Source organism: Lepidochelys kempii, chromosome 1 (genome assembly GCF_965140285.1).
Source record: "Lepidochelys kempii isolate rLepKem1 chromosome 1, rLepKem1.hap1, whole genome shotgun sequence".
Lineage (NCBI taxonomy): Eukaryota > Metazoa > Chordata > Testudines > Cheloniidae > Lepidochelys > Lepidochelys kempii.
The window spans coordinates 64,066,647-64,079,521 of NC_136380.1; the positions used below are offsets into that span (position 1 = coordinate 64,066,647).

The 12,875-nt window shown below is 43.4% G+C and overlaps 1 protein-coding gene across 7 annotated transcripts in view; it reads right to left on the reverse strand.

The window, feature by feature from the left end:
* The window catches only part of NAA16 (N-alpha-acetyltransferase 16, NatA auxiliary subunit), a 109,421-nt gene that overhangs the window by 75,658 nt on the left and 20,888 nt on the right, over positions 1–12,875 (reverse strand). For 5 of the 7 annotated variants that reach the window (XR_012159157.2, XM_073345785.1, XM_073345815.1 and 2 more), the window contains exons 3-4: positions 4,050–4,154; positions 1,510–1,667 (exon numbers count right to left, since the gene is read on the reverse strand). The exons of 1 other annotated variant lie outside the window; for it this stretch is intronic. Coding sequence is in view for 5 of the 6 variants with exons in the window: in XM_073345785.1 (XP_073201886.1) it covers positions 1,510–1,667; positions 4,050–4,154 (263 nt within the window). In the remaining variant the exon portion in view is untranslated. Of the gene's footprint in view, positions 1–1,509; positions 1,668–2,192; positions 3,183–4,049; positions 4,155–12,875 lie in introns of those variants that run through there. One more of the 7 variants, XM_073345796.2, reaches the window with a different exon arrangement.

A 12,875-nucleotide genomic window follows, 5' to 3' on the forward strand; every position in this document is an offset into this window, starting at 1 on the left:
AGGGCTGTAGGTCTGCCTGGTTAAGGTCCTTAGACAGATGTTTCGTGCTGGTATCAGAGGTACTTGGATGGTCCCCGGAGCTATGTCCCCTGTCAGAGGATGTTGAGGCAACTGACCTCACAAGGGATGGGGGAGGAGGGGGAAAGGAAGGAGGGCAGGCTGTGCCTCAGAATATGGGGAGGGAGCCAGTTTCTTCTCATCAGAGTGAGAGAGGGACAACTTTCTCTTATGGGACTGCAGTGATCGGCAGATGACCTGGCCAAGGGTGAAAGCTGCACGGGGGAAGAGTCCAGGCCTGGGTCTGATGCTGGATGCACTGATTTCTCTATGAGGAGAAGTCACAACCAAATGTCATGGTCTTTTCTGGCCCTAGCAGTCAAGCCATGGCAGTGAGAACACTTTTGTGGGACATGTCCCTCTCACAGACAGCGAATACACTGCAGTGGCTCTGCTGCAGATTCCGTCCCAGATCAAAGGCAGTAGAGAAGGAACTGGGGAGCAGTCGTACTGCACAGTGCTACATATATGTCCCGCTACCAGCGTGAGAAGGGGGAGGTGCACATGTTAAGACCGGTGGGCACTGCTGATTAAGATCTCCGATCCCAGGAGCAGAGGGCGCTGCTGCATGACAGTGGAGCACCCATAGGGACATCACTCAAAGAAGAAGAACTGTCAATTTTTCTGAAATAAAATTAGAGTTTTCATTTTCATACCTCCCCATTTCTTCCTTTGGTCTTCTTACCACCTAGTTCCACTCTTTCCTCTGGCAATTTTTATAATGAGACGAAGTGAGGTCCTGGTATTAAAGATCAATACCGAATAGTCTCTTCCATGCTCATGCTATATGCAGATGAGGAGGAAACATAGCAGCATCTGCCTTTAACATACAGTGCTTCCTAATATATCTTGCAGCCAGTGCTAGTGCTGAATGAAGGTTTCAGAAGACATGGGATTAGCCCATGGAAAGTTAAGGGCAGCATTAGTACTTGAAAATGGGCTTTTCTGAACAGAAAAGCAAACAGCCCTAAATCCCTCCTCTGCCCAGGATGGATTCAAAGGCTGAGTGGCTACTGGCCATTTTAAAAAAAAGTATCTCAATAATCCTCAAAGACATTAAAAACAGGTGTAATGTGGAGGGTGAGAAGGTAGGCATCATCCATAAATTGAGGTAAGCAGTTCATGTTCTTATCAGGCTTTGAAAATGTAAGGTGTGAAATGGGTGCACAGTATTAAGAAAAAACAAATATACACGAGTGAATTGGTGAACATTAGTTTAGAGTATGTTTGGCAATTGAGAAGCACAGATGGCTCTGTGGATCAGCTAATACAGAGTAACAGTAGCATGGCTGGCATCCTCTCAATACACCAAGTGCACCACTGCTGTAGTTCACTGCTCAGTCTTTCCTAGACAGCAGTTCAAATAACTTGCTACTTTTGAGTTAAACTTACCAGATACAAAAACTAAAAATCAGTAGTTTTAAAACATACAAATTTAAATAAAATACTTACTCTGTATCCTTCTAGATCTCGCATTTGGATCTGCAACAATGAAAGATCTCTTAGGATCTGTAGATTGTCTTTATCTAATTTGAGAGCATTTCGATAACATTTAATGGCTTCATCATATTTCTTATCAGAACGCTGCAAGAGTCCGTACACATGCCAACCTAATACAAGTTAAGGAAAGTGACAGACATTCACATTTTTCTGAAGGTAATTACATTGTCTATGTATTTTACTGACCAAAAAACTAGATCTCTCTCTCTGAGAATCTTCCATGCTATTTAAGTATGATTACTCTTCTCAATCTTTATGCTATACACTTTCTTGTCCTCCTTTACTGCCAGCAGGCTTATTTAGTGTGTATTTACAACCGTCATTGAATTGCTGAGGATCGGCAAGCCACTGTCCTGTACTTCTGAAGGAGGGCTACAGGTCAGGAGATTTTTTCTTAACTCCAAGAAAACTGCAGTAAATTACACTGTAACAGTCTAAGAGCCAAATAATCTAAAGTTAACAGTTTTACTAAAAATAAGAGATAGTCATATCAAATCAAAATTTAATATAAAATATTTAACCAGTCTGGCAACTGCTGTGTTAAATAAGGGAGAGGTATAGTTCATTCGACGAAGAAATCTTCCAGTATGTGTGCATCTCCAACTGACCAAGTTTGACTGTCAGCACTGTAATACCTTAGGTTTCTTCTAGCTTCGAGACATTGGTGATCTTGAGTGAGGACTTCCATTTTTCTCCTTTAAGAGCCCCTTCCTCTTTTACCCTGTGAAAGTCTTTGAACTCAAGGCATGATACTATGAAATAATCTAAAAAAAATCCAAATATTACATCTGGTGTGGTCACTTCAGTCATTAACTTCACAATTCTAGCAAATAAAGGAACGACCTTGTCAAACTGGTTTGATTCTTTAGAACTCTCAAGTTGACACTGCTAATCGATACAGCAGCCTCTAGATTAGTAATTCTCAACTATTTTGGTCTGCAACTCAAAAATTGCTCAAAAGTTATCCCATGAACATCATATCCCACAATCCTTTGTGGGTTCCAAGTATTGTGGGATTGAGGTCGCAGTACCTTTATTTAACCATTTTGTTGACTGCAAAAGGTGGCACAAATGGCTTGTGGAGTAGGACAGACTACTGCCTGTGAAGGGGTAGGAGTTCTCTGAAAATTTTGGCTAATTTTCTTTGAGTGGGAAGCAACTGCTCCCCCCCAAAAAGAGTTAGCTCATCACACAAAACAAAAGAAAGATTGAAAAATGCCTTAAAATGGTAGAATACAACTAAGTGTAAATAATAAATACCCTGTACAAAGCCGAGATAGAGCATTGAACAAATCTAAATAAATGCAGAAGCTCTAACAAGTTAGAGCTTGTCCACACAGAGACTTAGGCCTGGGCTACACCGGGGCAGGGTTCGAACTAAGATACGCAACTGCAGCTACGCTATTCGCGTTGCTGATGTCGAAGTATCTTAGTTAGACTTACCTGGTCTTCCCCACAGCGGCAAGTCAACCGCGGCAGCTCCCCCATCGACTCCGCTTACTTCTCCTGCTGAGGTAGAGTACAGGCGTCGATTTGGGGATCTATTTATCGCATGTAGATGAGATGCAATAAATCGATCCCCAACAGATCTATCACTACCCGCTGATCCAGTTGGTAGTGAAGACATACCCTCAGAATATGTCAAGCTAGAGTGTGAACGTACAGCTCACTAAGAAGTAACCTGCAAGGCCCTAAAAGTTCTACTCTGTACATGAAAACGCACTACAGAACTTTTACTGCACATCACGCTAACACACCGTACAGTCACATCCCAGCTTACCATGCACTACATCTGTGTGGACAAGCTCTAAAACAGAAGCTAGAGCTTTAAGAATATCAGCTATGTCAGTTAAAAAGATATTGCTCACCATGAAGGAAGTTGTCTCCCAAGGTTTCATTGTTACATGCGTCCATCTAGTCAAATTCTAACCAGCATTACTTTACAGTACGATCTACTTTTGCTGCAGCATTGAAAAATTGATCAAATCTGGATTTCTTGTACTGTACAAGCAAATGACAGTGATTTTATATGCACGACTTCCAATTTGCAGCAAACATTTAACAATGAAATACCCACAATAAAGTGGGAGATGGCATCCAAATGGGGGGGGGGGGAAAAACCACTTTAAAAAACCCTTGTTTTTATTTTAGTCAGCGAAGAATTTTATTTGTTTTTAACGAAGAGTAGGACTGCTTTGCAGTGTCCTGCATCTACCGGAATCAGAATTTTTCCCATCAAATTCTCTCCCTTTTCATAATGCAGGTACCTTGCACACATGGCAAATTTTTACAGGAGAAGCATTTCCTACTACTTTTCCTTTCACAATATAAAATAAGGTCTGTTTTAAAGAAATCCAAAGAATATGTACTAAAAGGTCACTTTATGGACTTCAGATTTTTTTTAATTGGACCTCTGATACATAAGAGCTATTTGTGCAAAATAAAGACAATCAGTATAAAAAAAGGTCAAGTTATACCATTAGAAAGGATACAGACATGACTCTTTACATCATTACGAAGTCCTTTACGAACAAATTCGTATGCTTCTTCTTTCTTCCCTAAACAGTTCAAGGTCAGTCCTTTCATAGCCAAGGTCTCTGTAGAAAACATTTTGTACTTGTGAATGTGAGAAATCAAAATGTACACCTACCATTTATGGTGACTGTAACGGACTATACTCTGTACTCACAGCCTACACAGTAGTCTAATAATCTTTATAAAAAGTATGCCTTCTAAGGCATCATCTGAAAAGTCATAATTTGCTGGTCAATGCTGTCCTGATAAAATATATGTAGCAATGCTGTATGTGAAGTTGTAAGATTCCAATGTACGGTGTTATAGTAGAACCTCCGTTATGAACATCTCGGGAATGGAGATGGTTCATAGCTCTGAAATGTTCGTAACTCTGAACAAAACATTATGATTGTTCTTTCAAAAGTGTACCTCCAGTTCCAAATGAGGTGTGTGGTTGACTGGTCAGTTCATCACTCTGGTGTTAGTAACTCTTGAGGATCTACTGTATTAACATATGCCAACCTGTGTTGGCAAACAAGTCTGTCCTAAACAAAGGAATGTGCTTTGGTCTGCTTAATTCGCATTTAAACAGTAAACAGAGTCATTAAGCTAGAAGGGAAAACAAAGGAAGCTCAAATTGTTGAGAAGAACGCAGCACGGAAATATTTCCCCAAATATTTGTCGTCTCCTGGTACCTAACTGGAAATATTTTTCAAAGGGGGAGGATGACTAAAACCATAAAAAGGAGGGACAAGGCCCCACACCACCTCCTCTCTCTCTGGCCATCAATTCACTGCATCTGAAGGGATAAAAGTAGCAACCGTTGGACTGGAGAAGGGGCCCTGACCTAAAGAGTTTGGTCAGTAAGACTGCTGGAAGCATATGGTAAGAACTTTGCTTTGAATTAACATATAGTTTAAGTCAGGTGTCAGTAGCATTTTATCTTGTAACCATTATGATCTTTATGCTTCATTACTTATACTCACTTAAAATCCTCTCTTTAGAGATTTTAAGTGAGTATAGTGCAGCGGAAGTAATCAAACATATTTCAAGCTCCTTCTGCCAGTGCTTGCTGTTGGGATTTCCTGTACCCTTTGTTAGAGTTCTCCTGTCTGTCTCTTTGCTGTGGAGCACTATTTTGGGGAGTTGCTGTTCTACTGTTTTATTTAATCCAATGTGTTTAAATTGAAGTGTCTGGGAAACTCCATAGTGGAGGCAAGCTGTGTGCATATTATTTCTATTAAAGAAATGACAGTATATAGCTTGTATACTGCTGCAAAATCCTACTTCAATGCCTCAAGTGGTGCAGCAGTGACCCTGGCTTGTCTGGAATCACCCTGCAGTATAACCAAAGCTGGGGGGGTGGGGGAGAGCTCCTTCACCATGGCATTGTGAGGCACCCGAGCCTGCAGGCAAGGGTGACATAGCTGCTCATTACTCTGGATTGTCACAGGTGACAAGTGATAAAGATGCAAGATGCTTTGAATTTAATTCAGTAACAAGTTAATCAGTGCACTGAGACTAGTGTAGATCAGGGCAGAGGCTTAATAGTGCTCAGCACTGCATTACAGAAGTGATTTGATTCCTGACCTCATTTTAGATAGCCAATACCAATGCCTCACTAAGATACGCTTTGTATTTTCTATTTGTCCTTCTGCAAGCAAAAATCTGACTTGCTTTCATGCAGTTAAGGTTAAGTGACCTGAAGTAATTTTTACAAGAGGTTAAAGTAATATATTCATGCTCTAGATAATTAGGGCAAGAAGAATGGTCCTATGATCCAGGAAGTTTTTGGAAAGCGTAGGGGACAGTTTACTGGCGCAAGTGCTAGAGGAGCCAACTGGGGGGGGAGCTTTTCTTGACCTGCTGCTCACAAACCGGGAAGAATTAGTGGGGGAAGCAAAAGTGGATGGGAATCTGGGAGGCAGTGACCATGAGTTGGTTGAGTTCAAAATCCTGACACAGGGAAGAAAGGTAAGCAGCAGGATACGGACCCTGGACTTCAGGAAAGCAGACTTCGACTCTCTCAGGGAACGGATGGGTAGGATCCCCTGGGGGACTAACATGAAGGGGAAAGGAGTCCAGGAGAGCTGGCTGTATTTCAAGGAATCCCTGTTGAGGTTACAGGGACAAACCATCCCGATGAGTCGAAAGAATAGTAAATATGGCAGGCGACCAGCTTGGCTTAACAGTGAAATCCTTGCGGATCTTAAACATAAAAAAGAAGCTTACAAGAAGTGGAAGGTTGGACATATGACCAGGAAAGAGTATAAAAATATTGCTCGGGCATGTAGGAATGATATCAGGAGGGCCAAATCACACCTGGAGCTGCAGCTAGCAAGAGATGTCCAGAGTAACAAGAAGGGTTTCTTCAGGTATGTTGGCAACAAGAAGAAAGCCAAGGAAAGTGTGGGCCCCTTACTGAATGAGGGAGGCAGCCTAGTGACAGAGGATGTGGAAAAAGCTAGTGTACTCAATGCTTTTTTTGCCTCTGTCTTCACAAACAAGGTCAGCTCCCAGACTGCTGTGCTGGGCATCACAGCATGGGGAGTAGATGGCCAGCCCTCTGTGGAGAAAGAGGTGGTTAGGGACTATTTAGAAAGGCTGGATGTGCACAAGTCCATGGGGCCGGATGAGTTGCATCCGAGAGTGCTAAAGGAATTAGCGGCTGTGATTGCAGAGCCATTGGCCATTATCTTTGAAAACTCGTGGCGAACGGGGGAAGTACCAGATGACTGGAAAAAGGCTAATATAGTGCCAATCTTTAAAAAAGGGAAGAAGGAGGATCCTGGGAACTACAGGTCAGTCTGCCTCACCTCAGTCTCCAGAAAAATCATGGAGAAGGTCCTCAAAGAATCAATCCTGAAGCACTTACATGAGAGGAAAGTGACCAGGAACAGTCAGCATGGATTCACCAAGGGAAGGTCATGCCTGACTAATCTAATCGCCTTCTATGATGAGATTACTGGTTCTGTGGATGAAGGGAAAGCAGTGGATGTATTGTTTCTTGACTTTAGCAAAGCTTTTGACACGGTCTCCCACAGTATTCTCGTCAGCAAGTTAAAGAAGTACGGGCTGGATGAATGCACTATAAGGTGGGTAGAAAGTTGGCTAGATTGTCAGGCTCAACGGGTAGTGATCAATGGCTCCATGTCTAGTTGGCAGCCGGTGTCAAATGGAGTGCCCCAGGGGTCGGTCCTGGGGCCAGTTTTGTTCAATATCTTCATAAATGATCTGGAGGATGGTGTGGATTGCACTCTCAACAAATTTGCGGATGATACTAAACTAGGAGGAGTGGTAGATACGCTGGAGGGCAGGGATAAGATACAGAGGGACCTAGACAAATTGGAGGATTGGGCCAAAAGAAATCTGATGAGGTTCAACAAGGATAAGTGCAGGGTCCTGCACTTAGGACGGAAGAACCCAATGCACCGCTACAGACTAGGGACCGAATGGCTAGGCAGCAGTTCTGCGGAAAAGGACCTAGGGGTGACAGTGGACGAGAAGCTGGATATGAGTCAACAGTGTGCCCTTGTTGCCAAGAAGGCCAATGGCATTTTGGGATGTATAAGTAGGGGCATAGCGAGCAGATCGAGGGACGTGATCGTTCCCCTCTATTCGACATTGGTGAGGCCTCATCTGGAGTACTGTGTCCAGTTTTGGGCCCCACACTACAAGAAGGATGTGGATAAATTGGAGAGAGTCCAGCGAAGGGCAACAAAAATGATTAGGGGTCTGGAACACATGACTTATGAGGAGAGGCTGAGGGAACTGGGATTGTTTAGTCTGCAGAAGAGAAGAATGAGGGGGGATTTGATAGCTGCTTTCAACTACCTGAGAGGTGGTTCCAGAGAGGATGGTTCTAGACTATTCTCAGTGGTAAAAGAGGACAGGACAAGGAGTAATGGTCTCAAGTTGCAGTGGGGGAGGTTTAGGTTGGATATTATGAAAAACTTTTTCACTAGGAAGGTGGTGAAACACTGGAATGCGTTACCTAGGGAGGTGGTAGAATCTTCTTCCTTAGAAGTTTTTAAGGTCAGGCTTGACAAAGCCCTGGCTGGGATGATTTAATTGGGGATTGGTCCTGCTTTGTGCAGGTGGCTGGACTAGATGACCTCCTGAGGTCCCTTCCAACCCTGATATTCTATGATTCTAAAGCATGAGATCAGAAGCTGGAAGCAGGGTGGATCTGGATTAAATCAAATTGATTTAATCACTAGTCAGGAAGACTATTTAATCATGGATTTCTACATAAAAGTGCATTCTTGTTGGTTGTTATAACCTTAATATATATTCTTCACACCTCAGAGATAGATGTACCGTTCATAAGCCAATTTTTTTTTAAAAACAAAACAAAAATTAAAATAGACTGTCAGCGAGGTCAACATGAGAAACTTAAAATATTGGCTTCTGCAGCTAACACAGTTAACTTCACTTTCATTTTCCTGTTTGTTCATAATCTGGAAAAGGGAAAAGAAAAAAAAAAAAAAAGCTTTTCTGCTTTTTCAGGTCCCAAATGATTTCTCAATTTGGAATGAACTAGTCCCAAAGCAGAAAATAAGTCTTTCTGCACCAGCAGAAGAAGCTACTGCTGTAAAAGTGAGATCATCACTTTAACAGTCTCTGAATCTAAGTGCTTAAGTGACTTCCACCAGTTCACTGGTGTGACTTTCTTTAAAACATTGTCAGAAAACGTATATTGCTTAAATGGTTCTTATTCCCAAACTGGATCTCTTTTACGGTCTGCTGCCATGATAGGTTTTCTCTTCTAGTGAGAGAATGGTATGGTAGACCTCAAATCAATGAAAGCTACACTCAAAGACCTCAAGACTTCTAGAATATGCTGCTCAAACAGTTTCACTTTTGTTTCTACTGCCTGTCCCTCCCTTCTCACATTTATCTCCAGACTTCTTCTCCTTGTCCAGATCTATTCCGCCGCGAACAATCTTCTATTCACTGAACTTTCTGAAACTGCACTTTTAGAGAGAAGTAAGGAATTGACTTTGTAAACAAATTTGCAGGACAATAGCGTTGAGGTCTGTTATTTCTCACCTCTATATATTTATTTAAATACATTTTTGCTATTAACAAGCATGTTATCTCTGGATACAAATCCACAGTTTGAGAACTGCAAAACTAAGCATCTCTGATGGTATCTTCTAGACTGAGCACTGAGTCCCATTGAGTAGATAGAAAGATTAATCTAAATAATCTAAACAGAAGCTCCTGGAACACCCTGAAATTGGGTCTCTAATCCATGAACTATTGGAACTCATTTACAAAACTTTTCTTAAACTTTACATGAATATATTGTCTCATACTATAAAATTAGACTTTATAATCCCTATTCCATGAGGAGATATCTTTGAGCTATAATGTATCTTAATTAAAGCTATCTTTAGATAACATACTTTTGAGGAAAAAAAAAACCTATAAAAAAACTGATTTAAAAAAAAAAATCATTGATTTTTATCCACCCTGGCTGGAAGACCTTTATGACCGACAGACAGTCGTACTACTCTAGGATAGTGGTTTTCAACCTTTTTTCATTTGCAGACACCTAAAAAAAATTCAAATGGCGGTGCAGACCCTTTTGGAAATCTTACGCAGTCTGTGGACTTCCAGAGGTCCACAGGCTGGGGGGAAAAATGTACATGGCAGAGGGCCATTGCTGGCACATATCACATTGGTAGATGTGCAGGTGAAGGAGCTGTACATTGGCCAAACTGGACAGTCTCTATGTAGAAGAATAAAGGGACACAAATCAGACGTCAAGAATTATAACATTCAAAAACCAGTCGGAGAACACTTCAATCTCTCTGGTCACTCGATTACAGACCTAAAGGTCGCAATATTACAACAAAAAGACTTCAAAAACAGACTCCAACGAGACACTGCTGAATTGGAATTAATTTGCAAACTGGACACAATTAATTTAGGCTTGACATATCCACACCGAGTCTTTATTCATTACACAAAGTAAAACTATTTCCCCATGTTTATTCCCCGCCCCCGCACTGTTCCTCACACGTTCTTCTCAACTGCTGGAAATGGCCCACCTTGATTATCACTACAAAAAAGTCCCCAGCCCCGGCTCTCCTGCTAGTAATAGCTCACCTTACCTGATCACTCTCGTTACCATACTCACTAACACCCATTGTTTCATGTTCTCTGTGTATATAAAATCTCCCCACTGTATTTTCCACTGCATGCATCCAATGAAGTGAGCTGTAGCTCACGAAAGCTTATGCTCAAATAAATTGGTTAGTCTCTAAGGTGCCACAAGTACTCCTTTTCTTTTTACTGTTAAACCTTGCTGTTTTAAGTGTTGCAAATACTCTATGCGATTGTCGCTGCCATTCATTCTAGATGAAACACTCTGAGAAGATGAGAAAGAATCACTTCCATTTTGCCAGTTAAGTGGCCTTGGAAGAGGGCTTTCTGCTTCCTAATAGAAGCTCACGGACCAGCTCCAAGCAGGCTAGTTCTACAAGGTTTAGCCATGGAGCGTCTGGGCCATCAGGTAGAGGGATCCAAGGTTCAGGTGGAGCAGACAATGACTATGATCCTCAGAGATCACGTCTGGATGAAGAGGAAGCGGGACTGGTAACACTACTGAGAGGGCCAGCAGAGCGGCGAACCAACGCTATCGGGGCCAAGCCAGAGCTATCAGAATGACCCACGCTCAGTCCAGTTTAATCTTCAGCAGGACCTGTGCACAAGCGGAATAGAAGGGTGACCCATCCATGGAAGAACAAAAGCATCTGAGTGTGACCCAAGGCTGTGACCCAGAGAGCAGAACTGCTGACACTTCCTCTTGTGTCTGGTCACAAACTGATTTGGGGAGTCCCTGACTGCTGGAAAACAAGTTTCAGGACATCTAGGTGAAGGGACCATTCATGCCGATCGGAGAAGGATCTGCTGAGGTGATCTGCTAACTCCTTTGTGCTCCTGGTAGGTAGGAGGCCTCTCGGTGAATCAAGTGGGCTAAGCAAAGATCCCACAACTGAACTGCCTCCCAACACAGGCTCTTCCCTGCTCTATATCATGATATAGAGCAGGGATATACAACATGATATAGAGCAGGGATATACAACATGGCTGTCGTGTTGTCTGTTAGAACAGACATTAGTGCCTATAACATGAAGCTGAAATGCCTGACAAGACAGGCAGACTGTCCTGAGCTCCTTGACATTGATGTGTAGAAACAGTTCTTCTGGGTACCAAAGGCCTTGAGTTCTGAGAGGACCCAAGTGAGCTCCCCAGCCTAGTGCTAATGCATCTGAGACTGGGGACAGCAACGGGCAGGACCGCAAGAACAGAAAGCCCCCACAAACCACCATTGGGTCCTGCCACCAATTTGAGTGAGGCAAGAACCGGGGAAAGAATCATAAGGACCACGTCCACATAGTGGCAGTTTGGTGACTCCAGTGACTCCTGGAACAGTCTGAAGTGTAGTCTCAGGCATACTGCGCTCCCAAGAGTCTCAGGCAACTCCAAGCTGTCATCAGGTGATCCTTGAAGTGGGCTATGAGCACCACGATTGCTTGAGAGTGCCCTTCTGGGAGAAAGGCTCTGGCTCGGACAGAGTTGAGCACAGCCCCAATAAATTCTGTACCAGGGTAAGGGTGGATTTCTGCGTATTTATAAGCAAACCAACATCCCGGAAGGTCGACTGGATGAGGTGTAAGCTGGACTCCACTTGAGCCCTGGTCTGTCCCCTGACCAGCCCCTTGCCTCCTCAAGAAGGCCGCTACAACTGCCATGCACTTTGTAAACGCTCATGGGGCAGCCGACAGTCCGAAGGGCAGAACCATGAACTGGTAATGCATGTGACCCATGACAAATCTCAGGAACCTTCTGTGTCCCTGAAAAATCAAGATGTGAAAACAGATGTCTCTCAAATCGAGGGCAGCATACCTGTCCCCTAGACCCAGGGAGGGGATGATGGAAGCCAAGGAGACCATGCAGAACTTCAGCTTCTTGAGGTAACTTACATTGGCACAGGTCAAGGATAGGACTGAGACCTTGCTTGGCTTTTGGGATTAGGAAATAATGGGAATAGAATCCCGTACCCCTTAGATTCTGTGGAACCTTTTCCACTGCTCACACCTGTAGGAGCAACTGTACCTCCTGGGCCAGAAGTTGCTTGTCAGAGGGGTCCCTGAAGAGGGACCGGGGGAGAGAGAGAATTTAATTGGACTGTATCTCTCACTTCCACCATGCTCTGAACCCAGTGGTCCACGGTAATATGGGACCATGCCCAGAGGAAGTCGGACAAGTGGTCTGCAAAACAAAGGGTAAGCTGGATCTGAGGTTTCTAAAGTGGGTATTGCATCCTTGAGCACCCCATCAAAATACCTGCTTAGAGTCTCCTGAATGCATGCGGGGGGCAGGCGTTGATGTATAGGATGACACAGGTGAAGGCCTACACCTAAAGCCCTTGCTCCTCTTTCTCTGATCCTCCAGCTTGGCAGGACGAAGGAAGAACCAAGAGGATTACTGACGCCTATAATGCTTTCTTGAAGTTACTGAGGTGTATAAGCCCAGGGACTTCAGAGTAGCCTGGAATACTTGAGGCCATGGAACTTGGATTCTGTCTACTCTGAGAAGAGCTAAGTGCCCTCAAAGGATGATCCTGGAGGCTCTCCTAAGCCTCATGTGGGAGGCCCAATGATCAGACCCAAGAACTCCTATACATGACCACTGCACAGGCTAGGGGTGGCCAACCTGTGGCTCCGGAGCTGCATGCGGCTCTTCAGAAGTTAATATGTGGCTCCTTGCATAGGTGCTGACTCTAGGAC